Source organism: Metopolophium dirhodum, chromosome 4 (assembly GCF_019925205.1).
Source record: "Metopolophium dirhodum isolate CAU chromosome 4, ASM1992520v1, whole genome shotgun sequence".
Classification (NCBI taxonomy): Eukaryota; Metazoa; Arthropoda; class Insecta; order Hemiptera; family Aphididae; genus Metopolophium; species Metopolophium dirhodum.
The window spans coordinates 21877918-21898587 of record NC_083563.1 but is presented as its reverse complement, the minus strand read 5'-3'; the positions used below and the strand labels follow the sequence as shown (position 1 = coordinate 21898587).

At 29.4% G+C, this 20670-nt stretch overlaps 1 protein-coding gene across 2 annotated transcripts; it reads right to left on the bottom strand.

Annotated features, from left to right (window-relative positions):
- Positions 1-1248: 1248 nt before the first annotated feature.
- LOC132943518 (sodium-independent sulfate anion transporter-like) lies at positions 1249-15985 on the bottom strand. 2 transcript variants are annotated; one of them, XM_061012546.1, is made up of 11 exons: positions 15754-15985; positions 15242-15684; positions 11811-12028; positions 6916-7111; positions 6485-6705; positions 5364-5511; positions 4949-5113; positions 3703-4005; positions 3309-3454; positions 2906-3230; positions 1249-2174 (listed from the first exon to the last, which is right to left on the bottom strand). In XM_061012546.1, the coding sequence occupies exons 2-11, from the start codon at positions 15258-15260 to the stop codon at positions 2023-2025; spliced, it is 1893 nt and encodes a 630-aa protein (XP_060868529.1). In that variant the 5' UTR covers positions 15261-15684; positions 15754-15985; the 3' UTR covers positions 1249-2022. The 2 variants fall into 2 exon arrangements, with proteins under 2 accessions (XP_060868529.1, XP_060868530.1); XM_061012547.1 differs by lacking the exon at positions 15242-15684.
- Between the last annotated feature and the right edge of the window lie 4685 nt (positions 15986-20670).

The following is a 20670-nucleotide window of genomic DNA, read 5'->3' as shown; positions in this document are numbered from 1 at the left end:
GTTTTTGCCGACACATAAATTAATAATAAACGTCTCGTCGCGACTGCAGTTGTGTTTACTATATTTAATATTTATCATTACGCGTTATATATTAATATGTTATTCATAATATTATATTAATATAGATATAATAGATTTGAAACAATGGTGAATACTCCAAGTAACAGTCATAAAATTAAATCTGTGTTTATGTATAATATATGTCTATATGTGTATACTAATTACTAACACTCCGCATAAAACCTTGAAATATTTATATAGAATTCATTATTTGGTATCTATTTAGGATATTAAATGTCAATAATTTTTATGCAATCAATTTTTACCCATCTTTATAAGTTATAGATAACAATAATTCACTGCATGGATTTTATGGAATCAAAAGTAAATGTCCAGTACAACTGTCCACTGTACACTTTACCTACTGCACCTATATATAAATAAATGAGTTGGACCTATTATAGGTATAATACTACCTACTTATTTAAGTATTTTTCGTAACTGCAGCGTACCCGGTTAAAAATGATGCGTCACAAACTCGCAAACAACAGTATATGCAACAGTGTATTTTTGATTTGTAATTTGAATGTCAGGAAAACACATGACAAGTTTTTGATAGGAAGTATCAAACATGACGATGACGTAACCAAATTGTGTTATATGGCAAATAATTGTTTTCCAATTTTTTCCTACTGGGAAGTTTCTTTGACATGTCATCTTCTCATGTCTTGTTTTTATATACATATTGCATGTAGACATCAGCTGGGTTTATTGTTCTTACTATAACAGATTGCATTAATAATAGAATATTTTTTATATATAAAAACGATTATTTCTAATTTGTATTGTTTTAAGGAGGAAAACGTAGTGTTGGTATTCCTTTATGGTGAGATGAGTAATAAACATGTATAGGTAATAGGTACGTACACAATCGGAGTGAACTGAAAAATATAACCTAATAGAAATAATTTGTTATTTAAAGTAAACTTAAAATTTAATTTTTTGTTGGTGTAATATACATCTTAATTTAAAAAAAACAAATGCTACTGCTAATGGAAATACAAATACAAATGCTAATGTAAATACTTAATATTCTAAATAACAATAATACTAATGAGTAATGATAATTATAACTCATAAGTAAAGAACTAATGATTAATGACTGAACGGTTGTAAAGCTGTTATAATTATTTCTATTATTATTTAACTTCAAATATTTCGGACAACTACAAGGGTTGATATACAATATATTGTATAGGTATATTTTATTATAATTCAATATAAAAATTCCATATAATAACATTTTTAACAGCAGTAGTCACAGTACAATGAAATATGTCAGTAATAGGTACATAATAACAATAACCGCCGGAAGCGCAATATAATTATGACAAATCCGTTACACATAACATTATAACATATTAAATATTAATCATATTTTTATTTACAATTAATGTATGTACAGTCGAACGGAATACAATAAAATGATCGTTATATTAAATATTATTATCAACAAAACACTTTACATAAAATATATAAATTAATATAATAATATTAGATGTATAGGACACAGAGTCACAGACGAATTGACTCCCACACCTAAGTAAGTCTAAGTAGGTGACCGTTTTTCACTCGAACTGCCTCCCATAGCATACGCACAAATTGTTTATCGATTTTTTACTGCACCTACTATTAGTCGGCAAAGGCATAATTATTTACTATTATCTTCAGTTTTATAACAAGATATTATTGTGCGTTAACGCATTTTTTGTTAAAATATTACTTTTTATAACTGATTATTTACGGTGGTATTGACTTCAGCTATTTATTCAATATTATTACATCCATACAAACATTTTCGTATTATTATACAGCCAGCCAGTAAAAATAAAATTCACGGAAAACAATTCAATACGGTCAAATTTGAGGCAATTCGAATTTTGAGTTACTAACCTAGCCCGGACACGGGTATACATATAACCTAGCCAATTAAAATTACTGCTATCACTGCTTCTATCCCTGCTAAAGGTCAACTCTGGTGTCGTTACCGTTCGGGGTCTTGACGTTCAACAGAGGAGTCACCTCGGCCAGCGTGATCGGAACGTCAACGACCACAGTATCATTACGCCTCGTCGATGAGCTATTCAGTGCACATTTTTCTTTGCAATGGTCGCCTAATGGACAGTACAACAAACGGGGGTTATGACTTTAGATTATATTGCATTATTATTAAGTCGAAAACCACACGTCACGGCACACAGTGTTTTAAAATTTTTACTAGCCAAAAAATAGTTTCATTTTTTTGAACAAATTAATGAGTTAAAATATAAAGCTTTTTGTCGAAAGTTCAGCCATACATACATCTAATTTACTTAATCATATAGTAAATTTCTAAATGGTATTTTAAACTTGAGTATTTCGAGATTAAAACCAAAGTTTACTAACATTAAAGTATTAAAATACCATGGGTATACGTCTGAATTAAAAAAAAAACATACAAATGAGTAAACTAAGCAAAATATATACATTTTAAAAGATATTATATTACACAATAGCTCAATTTAATTTTTAATTATTTATAATTAAAATATTAAATTATAAATTATAGGTACTTCAAAAATATTCTGTTTTAGCTTAAGTTTTACTCAAAATGTACTTTACGAATTGTATTTCGCCATGTTTCGCGACGAATATAAATTTTACTTATATAGTTCGGTCCTATTGGTATATATCCATTTATATAATTTTTAGTTGCAATTATTTGTAATTAAATCGTTGAATAAAATTATAATTTATCCAAATGTTTATATTTTGCATTTTAAACGACCAAGTTTGATGATTATTACAATGATTTAATTTTGTCCGAGAAAAATAATTTTCTGAACACTGCGTGTTTATACAATACCTATAATTGTGGCGGGTAGTGCATCGAGCGAGTTACAGAACACCATCGACTTGCAGCCAGACTTTCGAAAAACGTATTGCATTTTTTCCGACGCACTCAGGACGACAAAACGTTGGTCCTTGGCCTGGATTTCTGAAGATATTAGGCTCAGCCCCTTGGCGGCAGTGTAGTCCAGTCCCTTTAAGTGTGCGCAGTTTATAACCAATGGTATTTTTGCGTAGCCTTCCTGTTTTGGGATTCGCATGATTTCCCTATACAAATAATCAATCGCTGGAAAATACAGTCCGTTGTTTGGCGTTATCAATACGAACTCCACTCCTTTGGACTATTATTAAAAGCGTTGAAATATAAAATACATATACATATATACTATATTATATTTATAAAATGAATAATCTCTCACTTTAATTAATTCGATTTTTAGTTTAGGTCTGGACCACATAAGAGCTAAATGAATAATGTTTGCACATATGCCTGCAAGTAAACCGATTTCAACGGTAAAGAAAAGGCTTATCAAAAGTGTGACCAATGTAACGAATAGCTCCGCTCCTAAAACAAAAGTTATACAAAACGATTGATTAAAAAACACGTACCGCTGTGCCCCTATAATATAAAATGAAATTATGTATGACGTTTTTCAATGAGAAAAGTCTATAATTTTGTGTAATAACTAATAAAGTGACAAGAGTATAGGACGAAGACAATTTATTTTTGAGCGCACAAATGGGAATGCAACGATCACATGGCGTAAAACATAATATTACACATTCCTGTTTTAAAATGAATAATCGACTCACGGTTGGTCTTCCAAAGAGGTTTGACTATCTGATAGTCTACCATGAACAACACGGCGCTGATCAAAATTGAGGACAGTACCGCCCTTGGGATGAGATGAAAATGAGGCGTGAGGAACATGGTGGCCAGCAATATTAAACCGGTGGCGTATATGTTGGACAACGTCGTTTGGACACCGCTAGCTTGGCTCAGGGCGCTCCGAGTGAACGCACCGCATGTGGGCATCGACATAATGAACGACCCTGCTATGTTGCACATGCCCAAAGCCAACATCTCCTGCGTCGCCTCTACTATACCTCCGTTAGCTAAGGCACAGTTCAAAACTTATTGATTTTGATCGATAATTGTTATGATTAAGAAAAACACAACAATCAAATAATAATAATTTATAATACGATATGAGATGAAAATTAGATACCTACCTATGTACCTATGTGGTATATTATTTTATACCATAAAATAATATTTTATTCTCTTTTGTAAATAATATTAATATATAGAATACCGGTGTATAGTTTGTTCATAACAGGAAGACAATAGTTGATACCTAGAGTCTAACATTTCCGGTGATAGTTAGTTAGAAAAAAAAATCTAGTGAAATAACAACCTCGCGACTTACAGTCTTGTCACTTGTCACTTGTCAGCATATGGATAAATGCGTGAATAAGACGTTGCGCAATGTTTACACTTTACAGTGATTTTTTTAATAATAGATTCGTCTATTTTCGACCGTTCGTGTCTCTTTTTTGAATAATATGATGTCTACAATAATATTATAATACGAAAATCGAATCTGGTTAACGTTTCACTCGCGGGTATTCGTGAAACTTTTCTTTGGATATAAAAACAAGGCCATATCAGCAGCAGTCACTGACATGATATATCGACTTATAATACATAAGACTTCTGATAAAAGATAGCAAAAAAGCGCGAACGCGTGAAATACCTATGTAAGTATAGGTACAGTAACAATGATCCGCTGCAATCGGAACGAAAATTCATATTAACTAATACTTAGCCATTTAAATAAAATATATTACATACTATTTAACTGATTTTTGACCACGAATGCTGATTAAGTATAATATGTAATGTATATTATAATACATTAATAATTTTTATCGATGACCTGCAATCGTCTGACAACAGTTTATCCATACATTTACTCCACTTCTCCCCCTCCCACCCACTCGTCGACGGTCTCGATGATTAATAATAATAATAATAAACACACGACATGGCGTTTACCATAAGTTTTAGCAATGGACACGTTGGCCAGCACCGACACAAGTGGTATGATGAATATGGCAGACCGGATCTCGTACAACATATCGGGCAGCGTGACGGTTGTGTTCCCTGACGTGTATCCAAAGGGCGGAAACTGTAGTGACGGCAATCCAGTTTCAGCAGTGTCTGTTGAATAATTATAACAAACCGATTATTGTTATTTCATAATACTAGAAAGTAGAAACGCGTAACACAATACCTTAATATATTATAGAAAAAGCCAACCACACAATTATATCGTTAATATCGTAGGTATTAAGCATATGAAATAAACAATACATATTTGATTCATTAACGATATACATTGTATACAGAATATTATATTCATGTACTTTCACTAAAAATATTAAAATGTACTAATCATCAATATACTTGCCTGAGGTCAAATACGGCAGGGGAGTTCCGCTGGATTCGAATAAATACGTGATAAACATTGCGAGTAAGACGACAGATGTGTTCCGGCTCAAGGAAATGAACCACAAAACTTTTTTCAAGATCCCTTTGACCGGTACATTACGTAATTCCTAGAAAAGACACTATTTGCAAATATAATATTATCATTGAAACCGAACTGATTATATCGGTAAATTTGTATTACGTGCATTTCATAATATCAGAATATCTGAATTGGTTTCCGGGTTGTTACGAAAGGTTTAATGTATATCCAAATTTATTCCTAGATTTTAAAAGCAATTACTATATTCGTTTCCATTTTAAACAGAATATCTGCATTTAGTAAGTATTCGGTACGAAAAAATGTTTCTATTAGTTTTTTATGATTCTTATTTTTTGTATAATCGCGATTATGACGTATGCCCATAAATTATGGATATTGTATTAGATAACCTGAATCATAACAAAATTATAACTCTACATTTCATCTTAAAAAATCAACAATTATTGTAAATGTTTGAAAATTTAAATTTATTTGAAAAAACTTTATAGGAACAATTGTTTGGACGTGTGTTGCATGAAAGATCTGGAATCATCTAACTTTAGGTATAGGAATCAATCTGAATGCAGTCTATAATAAAATACGTTTTGAGTTTTGTTGCGTATAAGCACATTTAATTTTTTTGCTTGTTAAATTTGTTTTTATATGATGTATAAATTAATTTCATAACCCAAAGAATGAGGAGTACCTATATTACTATTTATAAATACATTTTATGCAGATTAAAAAATTCGTGAGTCGTGTGGTGAGTATGATAATGTTTGAACTTTTATGCCGGTTTTTATTTCATAGTATTGCCTATGTAAATATTAGACATTTATTATAGAAAATCGTATAATATATTTTTAAAATAATTAAATTTAAAAATTATTTTTATTTTTTTAATTAAAAACATGCAAATTCAATAAAAAATTCATTTATTTTTATTTTTAAGCACATAATATTTTCTTTCAATGAGCTTGACTCAATGATTGAATGATACCAATTAACCAATGACCTATTAATTTGACTCGAAAATATTATCACTATAATAGAAAACGTACCCTCATAGATAGAATTAAAGCAATGGCGCCTAGTCCAAAAATCATGTCACCGCTTCTTCTCTCGTGGAAGTGCTCAATCAGTTTCTCCAATATGTCTTTAACTGTATCGCCTTTGAATCTCACGCCCAAAATACCTTTTACTTGCGACATAACCACTATAATGGAAGTAGCGGTTGTAAAGCCCGATGTCACCGGAGTGGAGATAAAGTCGACCAAGAATCCTGTACATTAATTTCGGTATTATTTAAACGTGATACAATTTTTAAGTGATAAATAAAAATAAAATTATTTTGAAATATTTTTCATTATTATTTTGTTAAGTGAGACGAATGCTCAGTGCGTCCAACTGTTCAGACTATTCAATCTCTACAATATCCCTCCCGTATAAGGTGCAACCATATTTTATTTTGATTCACGTGCGAATGACTTACCAAGTTTAAATAATCCCATCGATATTTCAACGATTCCACACATGAATGTCAATAGCACCACATATTCCGGAGTCAAATTTTTTGTGTACTCGTAAGTGAGTAAAGCCATTAGAGATGTAGGTCCCATGGAAACCTGCTTCACGGTCCCGAAAGTCATGTATATGAACCCTCCCATCAGTGCTGAATACAACCCAACCTAAATTCAGTAAAACAAATTAACAGATAACAATATAGTGTCTTTGTCGTTTGTAGAGCTATATTGAGGTGTACACTACGATCATAGACCTTATAAGTTATAACTTATACTATAATAGGACTATGGCTACGATGGTATTTTTATTTTTAGTTATACGTTCATAGAGTAAGTATATAATATTATTTTTTGTCACGCCTGCACTGAAAGTTTGGTTTTCGATAGCGGTTGAAGCGTTGGAAAGCGTCCTTTTTCCGTCCAGCGGGTGGTAAAGAGGGAATCCCTAATAGTGCCACGCGCGTATACCCTGCACAACCAGACACTGAAATCTATACCACGGTCCTTACAAAACATAAACTTTTGGTTACATCTTATATTCATATTATAACCTCCATGCGTCACGCTTAAAATAAATAAAACCAAATCGTTTCTTTCATGAAATATTGTTGTCGTAGAATTATGATCTAGTTGTTGTATAGATCTCTGCATTACCTTTGCCGTGATCGATGAATGCAGATGCGTGACAAAAAATAGTATGTGTGTCTCGTGCGGGAAGGCAATTTCAGTCTAGGGCAAATGCGGCCCGTGACTAAAATAGCTCACTTCCTGCCCTTGCCACACAATATACTATTACAGCGCTAAAACCGTTTATGTTTCCTCGGTTTTATTAAGTAGGTAAATACCTATTGTTATTAATTTTTAACTTAGGTACACAATACATAATTTAACTTTTATTAAAATAATAATTAAAATAACTGCAGTCTGCAATTATGTAATGAATGGTCATTAACCGTACAAACTACAAATTGATAAATAGATTACCTCACCACTAACCATACAATAATTTTAAATTCACATCTTAGTGATATTAATTATTATTCATTATGTACCTACAGTACAACAGTACGTTGTTATATAGATATAATAAACAAATTTAAAAATACCTATATGATAAATATACAACAGAAGAACATTATTTCATTATAGCGAAATTGTTGTGACGTTGTGTTTAGTTTTATATAATATTTATAGTTTTAGACTCAATAATAATAATTAATATATATAATTATAATTCATTTCAAAGTAAATTCCTTGCAGCTTATACAGTTATATTGTAAGTCAGTCGAACTATTAGGAGTTAAGACCTAAAATTCGATCACTGCAGTTTGAAGAAAGCTAGTCATATAAATAACCACTTAAAAATATTGTTTTATTGACTTCTTGGTGGTCACCAATAGGTAAATTTCTTCCATTCGAAAAAATAGATTATAGTTTACAGTGTTGAGTGTAACACATGTTTGTGTACTCTTACAAAGTACAATTTATTTTTATCTTTTTTTTTTTTAATTATTTATAATATTATACAATACATTAGATACATGTATGTTATAGGTCGAAAAACCGAGTTTAATATCTATATTGCAACTTTTTATGATATCAGCCATCAAATCTGATCAAATATGTACATGAATCAGCGACCAATTACCTAGGTATAGTCTTCTTACTTAATTTTTTATTGCAATTTTGTGAAATTTTTTGCTATTTTTGCAATTTATATATATTACACATTTACACGTGATAAAATATACAAATTATTATTTCTTAGATAATTTTACAATACAAATATAACAACGATGTTCATTTTCGCATTATGGTTTTTCCTAGTAGTAGAAAAGCATTCTATGGAACGGTCATACACTCATACGAATGTCGTGATATTATTAATATATCGATAACAATAATTTATTGGACAGCGTAATCCAGGTCTAATAGGAAAAGAGTTTAAAAACGTCTTTAAAAAAAATTAAGGATATAAAACTATCAAAACTTATACTCCTTATGGATCGATAACAAGTGTAGATGTTGAACGTAATTTTTTTTTTTTATTGTTCTTAATTAACATAGGCAACAATGGTCATTAGTTACAATTTACAGTTACAATTTTTTTTTTAATTTTATTGAACAATTCAGATTTGTTTAACAATTTAAGAATTAGTGTGATGGTGTCTATGTCTGGTCGTAATTTTTCAATATATAGATAAAACTACTTTAAGTAACAGCTAATACAATTTTCAAGAACACAATTTAGGAATGTACCTAACTATACTATTATACATTTTAATTCAAAAAAATTATATATTTTAATTTTTAAACACTTTTTTATAATATTTTTATTTTATATTATCTTATAATTCTGTAATATGTTAATGCCTATCATTTTATTTAAGTAGGTGAATAAGTTATATATCGTATATGATATTATTTAATTTTTTTTATGTAACTTAAATGTATTTATTATTGCAATTTTAACATATATTTACTGCAATTTTCATTGCAATTTTGAGATATTTTTTGTTCAACTTTGACATATTTTTAACGCAATTATATCCAGTCTTTAGCTATAACTTTTAGCCTATTATACAGTATAACCCTATATGCACTATATTACATTATTATTATTTATCAGATTAATATTATACGTCGCTTGTTTGACAATTCGATACATATTATATTAATTAAATCGTCTACGATTCTTCATAGAGCCTACTGACGCATTTCATTCTAACTTCTAAGTACTGGGTAGGTATACTGTTTTAATTACGATACGTAATTATTACATTTCCTCGTAATAATTATTTATGCATCCGGAAAACATTGAACAGTGACAACAATAAATACATATTCAGTATATACCTATACATACCAGTATTTTTAATTCCCATCACACGGAGAGAAAAAATATAATCCTTGAACAACGAAATAATGTGCAACAGCCAACAAAGAATCATAAAACTATATAACCACTTACCGCCAGGATTAATTCGGCGCTAAAGATTATTATTCGAATTAAAATTGATTCCTGTAATTATTATAGTTCATTTACATTGCGTAAGTTACAATCATATTAAAAATGTTTTTAAGTCAAATATATAATAATTAAGTTTGAGTGTTATACTATAATCGCTAATAATAGCTGGTATAGTCTACACACTACAGTGATTTATTCATCCATTATTTTTACACGTGTATAGTTGTATATCCTATAATTTTATTTAAACATTTCATTTCATTTCCGTAAAAGAAAATAAGAAGTAGAGAGGTACCTACTTACCATTATGTACCATATGTTAGGACGTAAAATATCACTTCACATTTAACGCCATCGCAATATGTGCTTAATATATACAAATTACATTTTATACGACCATGGATCATAAGTAATACTAAATAAATAGTATATTAAACAACTTATCTAAGTATTTTTTTTTTTTTTTTTTTTTTTTTTTTTTTTATTGAGTAACCCGCGGCAACATAGGCCATTGGGTGTGGGGAGGGTACTGTAGGTTTTATATTGGGTAGGTTTGGTAGGTTTTATATTGGGTAGGTTGGTACACGTGTGTGTTGTGTTTGGCAGAATTTCTAATGGGGCACCCGTAGGTTTCTGCCGTGCCCCGGGGTGGGGGGATGGCGGCACTTGTTCTCCGGACACCGTGACTTGCCCGAAGAAAAATGCCGCCCAGTGGCCGGGAGTCGAACCCGCGACTGCCAGCGCCGCAGTCGACGCGTTAGACCGCTCGGCCACCTCGTCCCCCTTATCTAAGTATTGATATATTATATATATATATATTTATTGATTTTATAGTTTATTTATTTCTATTTTTATATCAACAATAGTATTTTAATTAAGATAATATTTCATTGCAAATGCTATGTACAAATTCAACAAGCACCCATTTACATATTAAAGGTAAATGTTATGTTATTACTCGTGTCTGCATACTCTGTAGGTGGAGATTTTATTTAAGTTTTGTTATAAATATTTATAAATTAGTTATAAAATTGATTTTTTACTAAAATGTGTTCGTTTGGGATGGGTGGGGAACTCGACACGTATAGTGACTAGTTGAAATCAGTATCGCGTGAAAAAGAACCACTCTGGCTAAAGTACCTATAATAGTTGAGAACCAAATGTATACACGATACAGAAGACAATATATTTTTGTTGTGTCTTAGACTTTTTAAGTGTTTGATATTATTAATAAAAAAAAGTAATTTAAGTTAAGTTTAAAATTTTAAAACATAAAAATAATGATACATTTTTTTACAGATGTTATCAAAAGAAAATTAAAAAATCTATGACACAAAAAATATTGTCTTCTTTATTGTGTATAAATTCGGTTTCTGTTAACTATGACTGTAAGTTGAGACGTTAGGTAAGTAGTCATTTTTCACGTGAAATTGTTTTTCTTGAGAAGCTATACCTAATATAATCTCGCAACAACTATAACAATGGTACTATTACATAAGACCACTTGCATTTTGAAAATGACTTTAAATTAGTATTTAAATATATTTAATGTTTTAATTATTCTAGGTACTTCAAATTTCCTCAATCAAACCCCTTAAAATTTGAGTGTGTTGTACTTTTATAAATTACCCAATCAGAGTATACGGATACAATGTATAACTGTTACTTTACACGGACATACATGGTCACAACTCACGGTGTATGCAATATGCATAATGTTTTATTTTTTTGCTTTATTTTTAATTCTTAATCAAAGGAAGCGGTTTAAATTATCTAAGTTAATAAAAACATATGAAAAATAACTGAAGAATTACAAGAGTAAAAATAAATATCAAATTTAAAAAAAAACGTTAGGTCTTATCGGTGTTGATAAAGTACTTTAAAATATATTACCTGTGGTGATAAATTAGCCAGCGATGCATATGCAATGCTTTGTGGTATCATCGTGAGTCCAATTGTGATACCTGATATCATATCACCCATCGCATTTTCACTGTTGTATTTTGGAAGCCACTTGGTGATCGGTACATGTTGGTGAAAGAACTTGTTGATTTTTTCGTTTTTAATCGCTCTCTGCATTTGTTTTTTCTTGACATGATCGTTTGAGTTGGCTGCAAATGATATGGTGTAATTAATAAATGCATTTTATTTTAAATATAGTATAATATATTAAATATAATTAAACGCACACAAAGAACTTTCGAAGTAACAACTTTTACGTCTGTACTGAGTGTTCTTGTAAGTTATATGAATTTTTAATTTTTAATTTATTTATTTATTCAGCCAAAACAATTACAATTAAATAATTACAATAAATTACTTTAATAATAGCTGATACCAGCTGAGCTATAAGCTGGTATCTGGTATTGTAGACTGCAATACTCAAACTTCCGATAAATTCTTCATTATTTCTCATACAACTATACAGGGGTAGTTCTTTATAACTATTGATTTTCCAACATAACTAGTTTACGTATTGAATTATTTTTAAGATTTACGATACAATTTAAAGTTCCAAACGATCAACACCTAATACCAGAAAAAGTGCGTTATTTGGCCAGAATGTGTATTTGCAAAATGTTCACAATTTGAAAGAGATCGTTGAACTGCACAAGATAAACCAACACTATAGTTGAATTACTCAAATATGAATTATAAATATATTTTACTATACACTATACAGCCATGCAAACTATTACATTCTATTTTAAAATATATTATAAGACAATATATTATAGTCAATAATTATAACTAGTTATTATTTTAAATATGATTTTGCTGATAATTTTTAAATACGTTATATGTTTTGTTATATTAATTTCTTCTTATTTTAATAAAGTATGACCTGCAGTGTTCAACAACTACATAAATTATAAATATCACATAAAACTTACAAAAAAGTATTAAAACCTATTTTATTTTATATAAATTGTGTTAAGGACGATTCACCAAATGCTAACCTATTTTTTTACATCATTTAAGGAGGGTCCTGTAGCAATACTACTTCAGTTTTTCAAATGTAAATCACACTTTTAGTACAGTACAGTTACAGTACATTGTTAATTAGATCATTTTTTGTAGATGCGGATGTTTCTAAATCAAAATTTAAACGAGTAAATTTTGAGTTTTTTAATTTTGTGTGCTAAAAATAACAGCTGTTCATTTGAACCTAGGTCCGTCGCAGTTGGTCCGTGATAATAGGATTGGTAGATATGGAGACCGAGGGGCGAGGGACACTTAAATAATTCACTTGGTATTTTAAAACATTTAAACGTATAAATCAACATTACGATACTTAACCCCTAAATACGCATTTTCATTACATATACATTATTATACGTAAGTACCTATACATTTACTTGTTATTCATAAATTATTTTCTATTTAAAAAATGTATTTAATACAATGCTAAGAGTAAGTACCTTTCAAGACTTCCAATTGTTCATCATCTGAACTGATCGTTCTCATTTGTGTATTAAAAATTCAAACTATATCAAGTACCTATAAGTAAATATATTTAAGTGTGCACGAATAATATTTATTCAGTTTTCTTTTGTAGTTTTGTGATATTATTATAAACAACGAGGAAGAGTGTTCGGCAAACACTACAAATAAAACACCTCCAATAGATTTCAAACATAAAGATATTAGAACATTTAGAACAGGTAATTTATATTAATTATGATGTTAAACGTATAAATCGGTTTATTATACACGTTATTTACATCAAACTATATAATGACAATTTTAGAATAATAGGATAATTAACGCTTTTAACATTTAAAGCACTGTTCAAATTCATTAAAAAGTTAAAATTTAAGTGGTAATGTATAATGGCTATTAAAAATAATCATTACTAAAAAAAGAAACAACGGAAATAATTTTAAATAACATATAATATGTTGTCGACTTATTTTTTAGTTACTTATTTATTCCACAGTATAAGTATTTCACATATTATTAAAATGTAGTGAAACCACATGTATATGCAATATGCTTACCTTCACAAGCGTATTTAAAATTAAATTTCTCAATCGAAAAAAAAAATTGCTAATTTTTAATAACAAAATTTAGTTTTAGGGGTACACAAATTGTATTCTACCAAAAAGAACGTCAGCAATTTGAATTAATCAGAAGTAACCATATTATATATGCAAATATTATGTGCATGTGGACATTTATGCAATAAGATATACAGCAACACCTGGATTATTTTTATTTTTGGACAAATTTACTTCAATAACTAAAGGTCACTATATGCATTTAAGAAACAGTGGTTGTGACTATCACAGTTTCACCAGACATCGGAGAATAGGGATATGATTTTATAGAACTTAAAAACATAAAAGTAAAAACCATACAAAATACATCGTTGTAAATCTAAAATAATAAAATATAATCAACTCGCTAACGTACAAAAATACTGAACATATTATTTTATTAATGATATTATTATTGTGACTATGGACAAAAAAAATGTGAGGAGTTAAGCTTTAAAGTAATTTAAATTTTAATCTTGTCCTAAAAAATACACTTTACGGGAATAAATATACAAGAATTAGGCAGTAGATTCGTGGAGAAGTATCATAATTAAGGTGTATTTGTAAGTAGGTACATTGTTCTACATTTCTACATAACAAATCATAAAGCTGTTTTCAGTTTATACCTCTTGATATGTTTTATTTATTATTTATTATAATATATTTAAATTATTGGATATCTGTAGGTATTATTAGAAAAAATGAAAAACACATTACTTATTCGACTTCCTAAAATTAAACATTATTGTATTATTTTTATTATAATATAATATAATATATTAAACATAAAATAACCTAAATCAATTGGTTTGTAATAACTAATATGTAAAAATCAGATCTCGTTGTGAGACGGGGAATAAAGTAAAAATGTGTTCCGGGAAAACTTTTTTACAAAAACAGAAGAAAATGGATCAAATTAACGCCGAAACACAAAAAAACGATAAATTCACTATTAAGTATAGGTACCTACAAAAAACAGCAATATGCTGAATTCCGTTGTACAACTTACATATTATTACTATGTATAATAACTAATAACATATTAATACAATTTCAAGGCAGTATAAATAGATATGTCTTTATATTTAAGTGGTGCTTATATTTTATAGATAATTCTCAGCCATTTGCATTCGTCTTCACTAAACATTTCGTTAGCTAACCGACACCAGTGAAATAAAATTATAATATATACCCATATGATGTGTATTCTGCGTATAGGCAAATAATTATAATCAATTGGAGAAAATAGATTAATTCCGTTATAGAGATGACGGGATGACTTACGTTTTGTCGTCTCGTGCATTTTTGGCGTTACACAAAAACCGATAGTAAATGTATAATAATAATAATAAACGTCGGTCGAATTTCGAATCGCCTGCGGCTGTTATCAAGACGGTCGTGGGCGATTGCTGCACGACGAATCGCGATCCACTGCGTCCTTAGGTTTGATGATCGACTGAAAAGACGCGTTTTTTGCATAATTTACACGTCGTCTAGCTAATCTAAGAGCTGCGACCGACTCTCAAGTGGCATAAACCCCGCGATTGCGGTGCGGACGGACCGATAAAACCGTCGATGATTATTAAAATATAATATATAATATTATTGTTGTTGTTGTTTTTACCGACCCGAAAGCAGGAGTGTACCGTCTACAACTACTACCTATATATCTGCAGACCGCCAGCGAAGGCACCGAATAAAATACACCGTCTTATGCACAATTCCGTCTGTAAAGCGATAGTATGTACAATCTGCGTTTCCAAACCAATATTAAATCTGTAATATTATTACAATACCTATTATTGTGTAATCATTTTTTTCATCGCTGGACCTTGACACCCGGTCGAAGCGGTGACGGTGGCGTGCGAAGATGATATTTGACGCTACGGTGGTAATCGGTCATAACAATATTATTGTCGATCTGAAGTGCATTTTCCTATTGTCACTAGGTTAAAAAAACACCAACCCACCACACTAATGTCTAAATCAATCGACTAAACACAAAAGAAATGTTCGACAAACATCGTTTATTATGTGTATGTTCTACAGAACGCGCGTCCATAATTTTATCATCGTTCGAAGCACTGTGATTAGGTAGGTTTATGATAATAAATTACTATGCAATTTGTTTACCTATACTCATATATATAGAATTTTATATTGTAATACGTGCGATGAAAACAGATCTAGTTTCGAGTACCGATGTCCATGTATAGGTAGGTATTACACTATTATACGTCATCAATTTACAATTATGTACAATAATCATAAAACCACGCTTTTGATTACCACCGTATACAATAACTTCTATAGATACCTACTTATTAGTTTTATTAAATATTATAACTTATAACTACGTATATATAATATATAATAGATAGTTACTTTTGTGATAATGACACTATCGAGATAAAAAAAACACTCAAAATTATTTTCTTGTTTCCAAAGTGCAAACAATTATTATAGGTATATAGCTATTATGTGTATATAATTAAGACTATTGGTACCCATATACATCATTCTCATATACTTTACAATCTTTAGGTGACTGACCATTAAAAATGGAAACTGCAGTTCGTTCTTCGAGGCATCTTTCATCAGTTACATCTATATAAATATATAATAGCTCAAACTGTTTGGGTAGTCTTTAAGGGGGCTGCAGTCGGTTTTGTCAAAAGTTAAAACTAATGAAGATTTGACCAATATAAACATTAATTTTGTTTGTTATAATGTTTTTCAATATATTTAAATTCCGTATCATAAAATAAACCTGAAGGAGGCTAGAGGGGGCTCCAGTCAATGAAAAAAAGTGACTTTTAGACCAATAAGCTAGACAAAACTGGAAGAAATTGGTCTGACAGATTTTAATTTTGAAAACGGATTATGATTGATCAACAAGTTTACTAGGGAATTATCAAGGCGTTTTTGAATATTCCAATTATTGTTAGTGTCATAATGAATAATATAAATACAATAATATCATATTTTTTCGATATTTTTATTCTTGGATCTCCAGCTGAAAAAAAATATCCAAAATCGCCTTGATCATTCCTTAGTAGACTTGTTGATCAATCATAATCTGTTTTCAAAATTAAAATCTGTCAAACCAAATTTTTCCAGTCTTGTCTAGCTTATTGGTCTAAAAGTCACTTTTTTTCATCGACTTAAGTCCCCTTAAGTCCACCATAAAATGGATTTTAAAAAACCTACATGATATAACCCCTCCCTCAAACTATAGCTATTGGCATTCGACCAACTGTGAATACAATTTTTTATTTACATCAATTACATAATTTACAAATTAAATATTACCCACATGCTTGCTTCCTTTATTCTCTTACCAAATTGTATACGGAAAAGATTCTACACATTTTATCGTCAATATTTGTATGAGCAAACACTCAAGGTATCACAAAAACAAAATTTAAATAATAATTTTTTTCCAATAATATCAGTTAGGATTAATATCAAAATTGTAGAAAAAAGTTATATTTACTTGGTATACTTATTTGATGAGAACTTGATTTTGGGAGGAGCTTGGTATAGTTTACTGTGGTTCTCCTCCCAAGCTCCCACTTCTATTTACGACTTACGACAATGTCGATGAGTACCTTAAAAATATTTAACAATTTATTTCAAAATATTATTTTAAATTGGTAGGTTATACTTCAGTACTTGCTATAGACAAATGATATATTTTGTTTGATATTAAAATTTAAAAAAATCGAATAAATTCAAAATTGATGATAATTGATAACATAACTGATCCAGTGTGACTAAACTCGTAAAAACCAACCAGAGAACACAGAATGGATAATGTTCTTACATTAAAGTTTGATAATAAGTAAATTCACTCTAATTTCAAAACTTACAGCAAACTATTTAAACTGGTGAACGAAAATGTATACCATGTCATAGGTACGTGAGGACGGAGACAACAATTATTATGCGGGTACGATGTCCTCTTAAAGAAGAATTTTCTATACCTACATAGGTAATAACTTTATCAAATATTTTGAATTTTTGAGCTTTAAGTATATTATGTACCTATAGACATTTACCATTTTCGATTTTCTTATTTTTTTTATTGTATAAATGTCAATAGAAATGTTTGATGGGCCTTGACAATTGAATAGGTAGGTACAATGAGTTCCCCACAAGTTGTTATTGTAGGAATTTAAAAAAAAGTTGAATACAATTCTATTAGGTAATATTTTATATGAGCATCTGAAGTTTAAATTTTGACAAAATTGAATATTCATCCATAAAATAACGTTCAAAAAGTTTTCTTATTTTGTTGTAATTCAAAAACGAATAACCGTAGATACTATTTTCACCAAATGTTTATGTTATCACTTATCATTTTCTAGTTTCTACAAATGGAATAACATTCAAAATATTTAGATTCTTTTTTTACCTATCTATTACAGACATCTCATTTCATTTATTCCGGGTGTGCAAGATTTTAGGCAATCCGATTTTCACATTTTACCAAGCCATTTTTTAAAAAAATGTATGTATAAATGTAGATATAAATGTATTTGTATATTACCTAATATTATCTCCTTCCCTTACATAATCCTAATATTTACTCATATTAACTAGTAATTTACGAATTATAATGTGTTTACTGCCTCTTCTAAATTGATACTACTGGCTTCTTCCTTCTCTGCAGCTATAACCATTGGCATCAGATAATTTAATCCATCATCACCGATGGTTGATGGGCCATGGTGTTTCGTAAATTGGTCTTAACTCGTTTGAAAGATGAAAAAATCTTTCATTAGAAGCTGTTGATATTACCATATTAGTAATGTTAATAATACAGAAATAATTTTTAAAGTTCCATTGAAAGCTTCAGAATAATCTTTGAGACGTGATCAAGAAGTCAAGCCACACGCCCACACTTAAAACCTAAGGTTAATCGGTCTTGACTCTTGTTTACTTTCTCAAGAGGACCGGAATGATATTATTATCACTTGTAAATGAATATACTGAAGGCCCAACATCAACTTGAAGTTAAAATATACGTTAAAATATGTAGGTATCTATGTACTAACACAATTTACCGTTTGACCCAATCAGTAAAAACTGGTGTGAACTATTATTCGAATAACTAATTTATACCATAGGTAATTTATAGAATTACTCCATGCATAAAACGCGCCTCACGCGCCGTGGTTATCACAATATGAGGATAATAAATCTGATAATAAAGTTGATTAAAAAAGTTAAATAAACATATTGTCATAATCTTAGATCATATACAATGGATGGAGCTACTTTAATCATTTGCTGTGTCCAACATAACCCCCCACTTATTAGTTATTTTATAGTGATTGTTGGAGAAACGCATGCGCAATAACTCGTTGTACCTTGAAATTAAATGGGTGGTGGACACAGCTCGGTATACTAGAAATACACACATAGCTCCATCCATTGTATATGATCTAAGGTCATAATTAAAGACCGAATTTATATTCTCTTAAAATACCTAAAATATGATGCTAATATTCTCTAAAAAACCTTCAAATATTCTCATTATATTTTCTTAAAAATTTAAAAAATATGCTAAAATAAGCAAAATATACAAAAAAAAGCAAAAATATGCAAAAATAATCAACAAACATCATTATTTGCTTTAATATGCATTTTAAAATTTTTTTTTTTCAATATTATTTCAATAGTGAGGTATTGATTGATCATTGAATAAACAAATTTAACACAAACATTTGTACATTACACTATTACAGTGACTTACTCAATGATGTGATACACTCGACACGTCACACGTCCTATTCACTATTGTACAGCAATTTCCTATTTTTCCAGTTTCCTCCTTTATTTTTTATATGTAAATACTTACCTATTCAAATAGGTAAGTACACGGTTTAGAATTTTAAAAAATGATTATGCAGAAATCATAAGAGGGGTCCAACATTATAAAAGACTATTATCGTATATTTTGGTGTTTAATTCAGGTAGGTACCTTAATCTACCCACCGTACATATAAGACTTTTAGTAAAAAAAACTAAAATCATGTAAATAGTATAAACTAATCATTCTACAGAAATGAATTAATATTAAATAAATAAATAAATAATAAAAATCAAATTAGGTATATTGTGAATGAAATCATTATGACACTTGAAATATTAATGCAGCCATGCAAGATTAAAATATTAAATACCTACATAACATACCTATTAATTAAAGATATTAAATATTGCTCATAGGTCCTAATGATTATTTCTAGGTACCTATATACTGCACTCAGTGCTCAAAAAAAATTATTGCGTAATATCATTTAATTTTATGAAACCAATCTCCATGACTCAGACTCAGAATCCTTTTTCTAAGACATTAGGGTAATAACAATTTTAAACTATTTAGGTCCCTTATATAATCAAGTTGATGAAAACATCTATGTGATGTACCTATAATAAAGTTCTGTGAAATGTTATACCTATTTAAGAATGTTTCAAAAAAATGTGTGTAGGTAGGTAAATCGTAGCCCATAGGTCATACGTACCTACTAGAAAAAATATATCCTTCTCGTTAGTATGCATCTTATTAAATTTAATATTGAGATATTTAATTTATTTTTTATCTTATTATTTATGAACAAATAATTTTTCAGTTTTAATTAAGTGGTTTACATTTGCACTTCACTATTTATGGTAACTTTGTTTTATCCTAATGATAAGTCTCT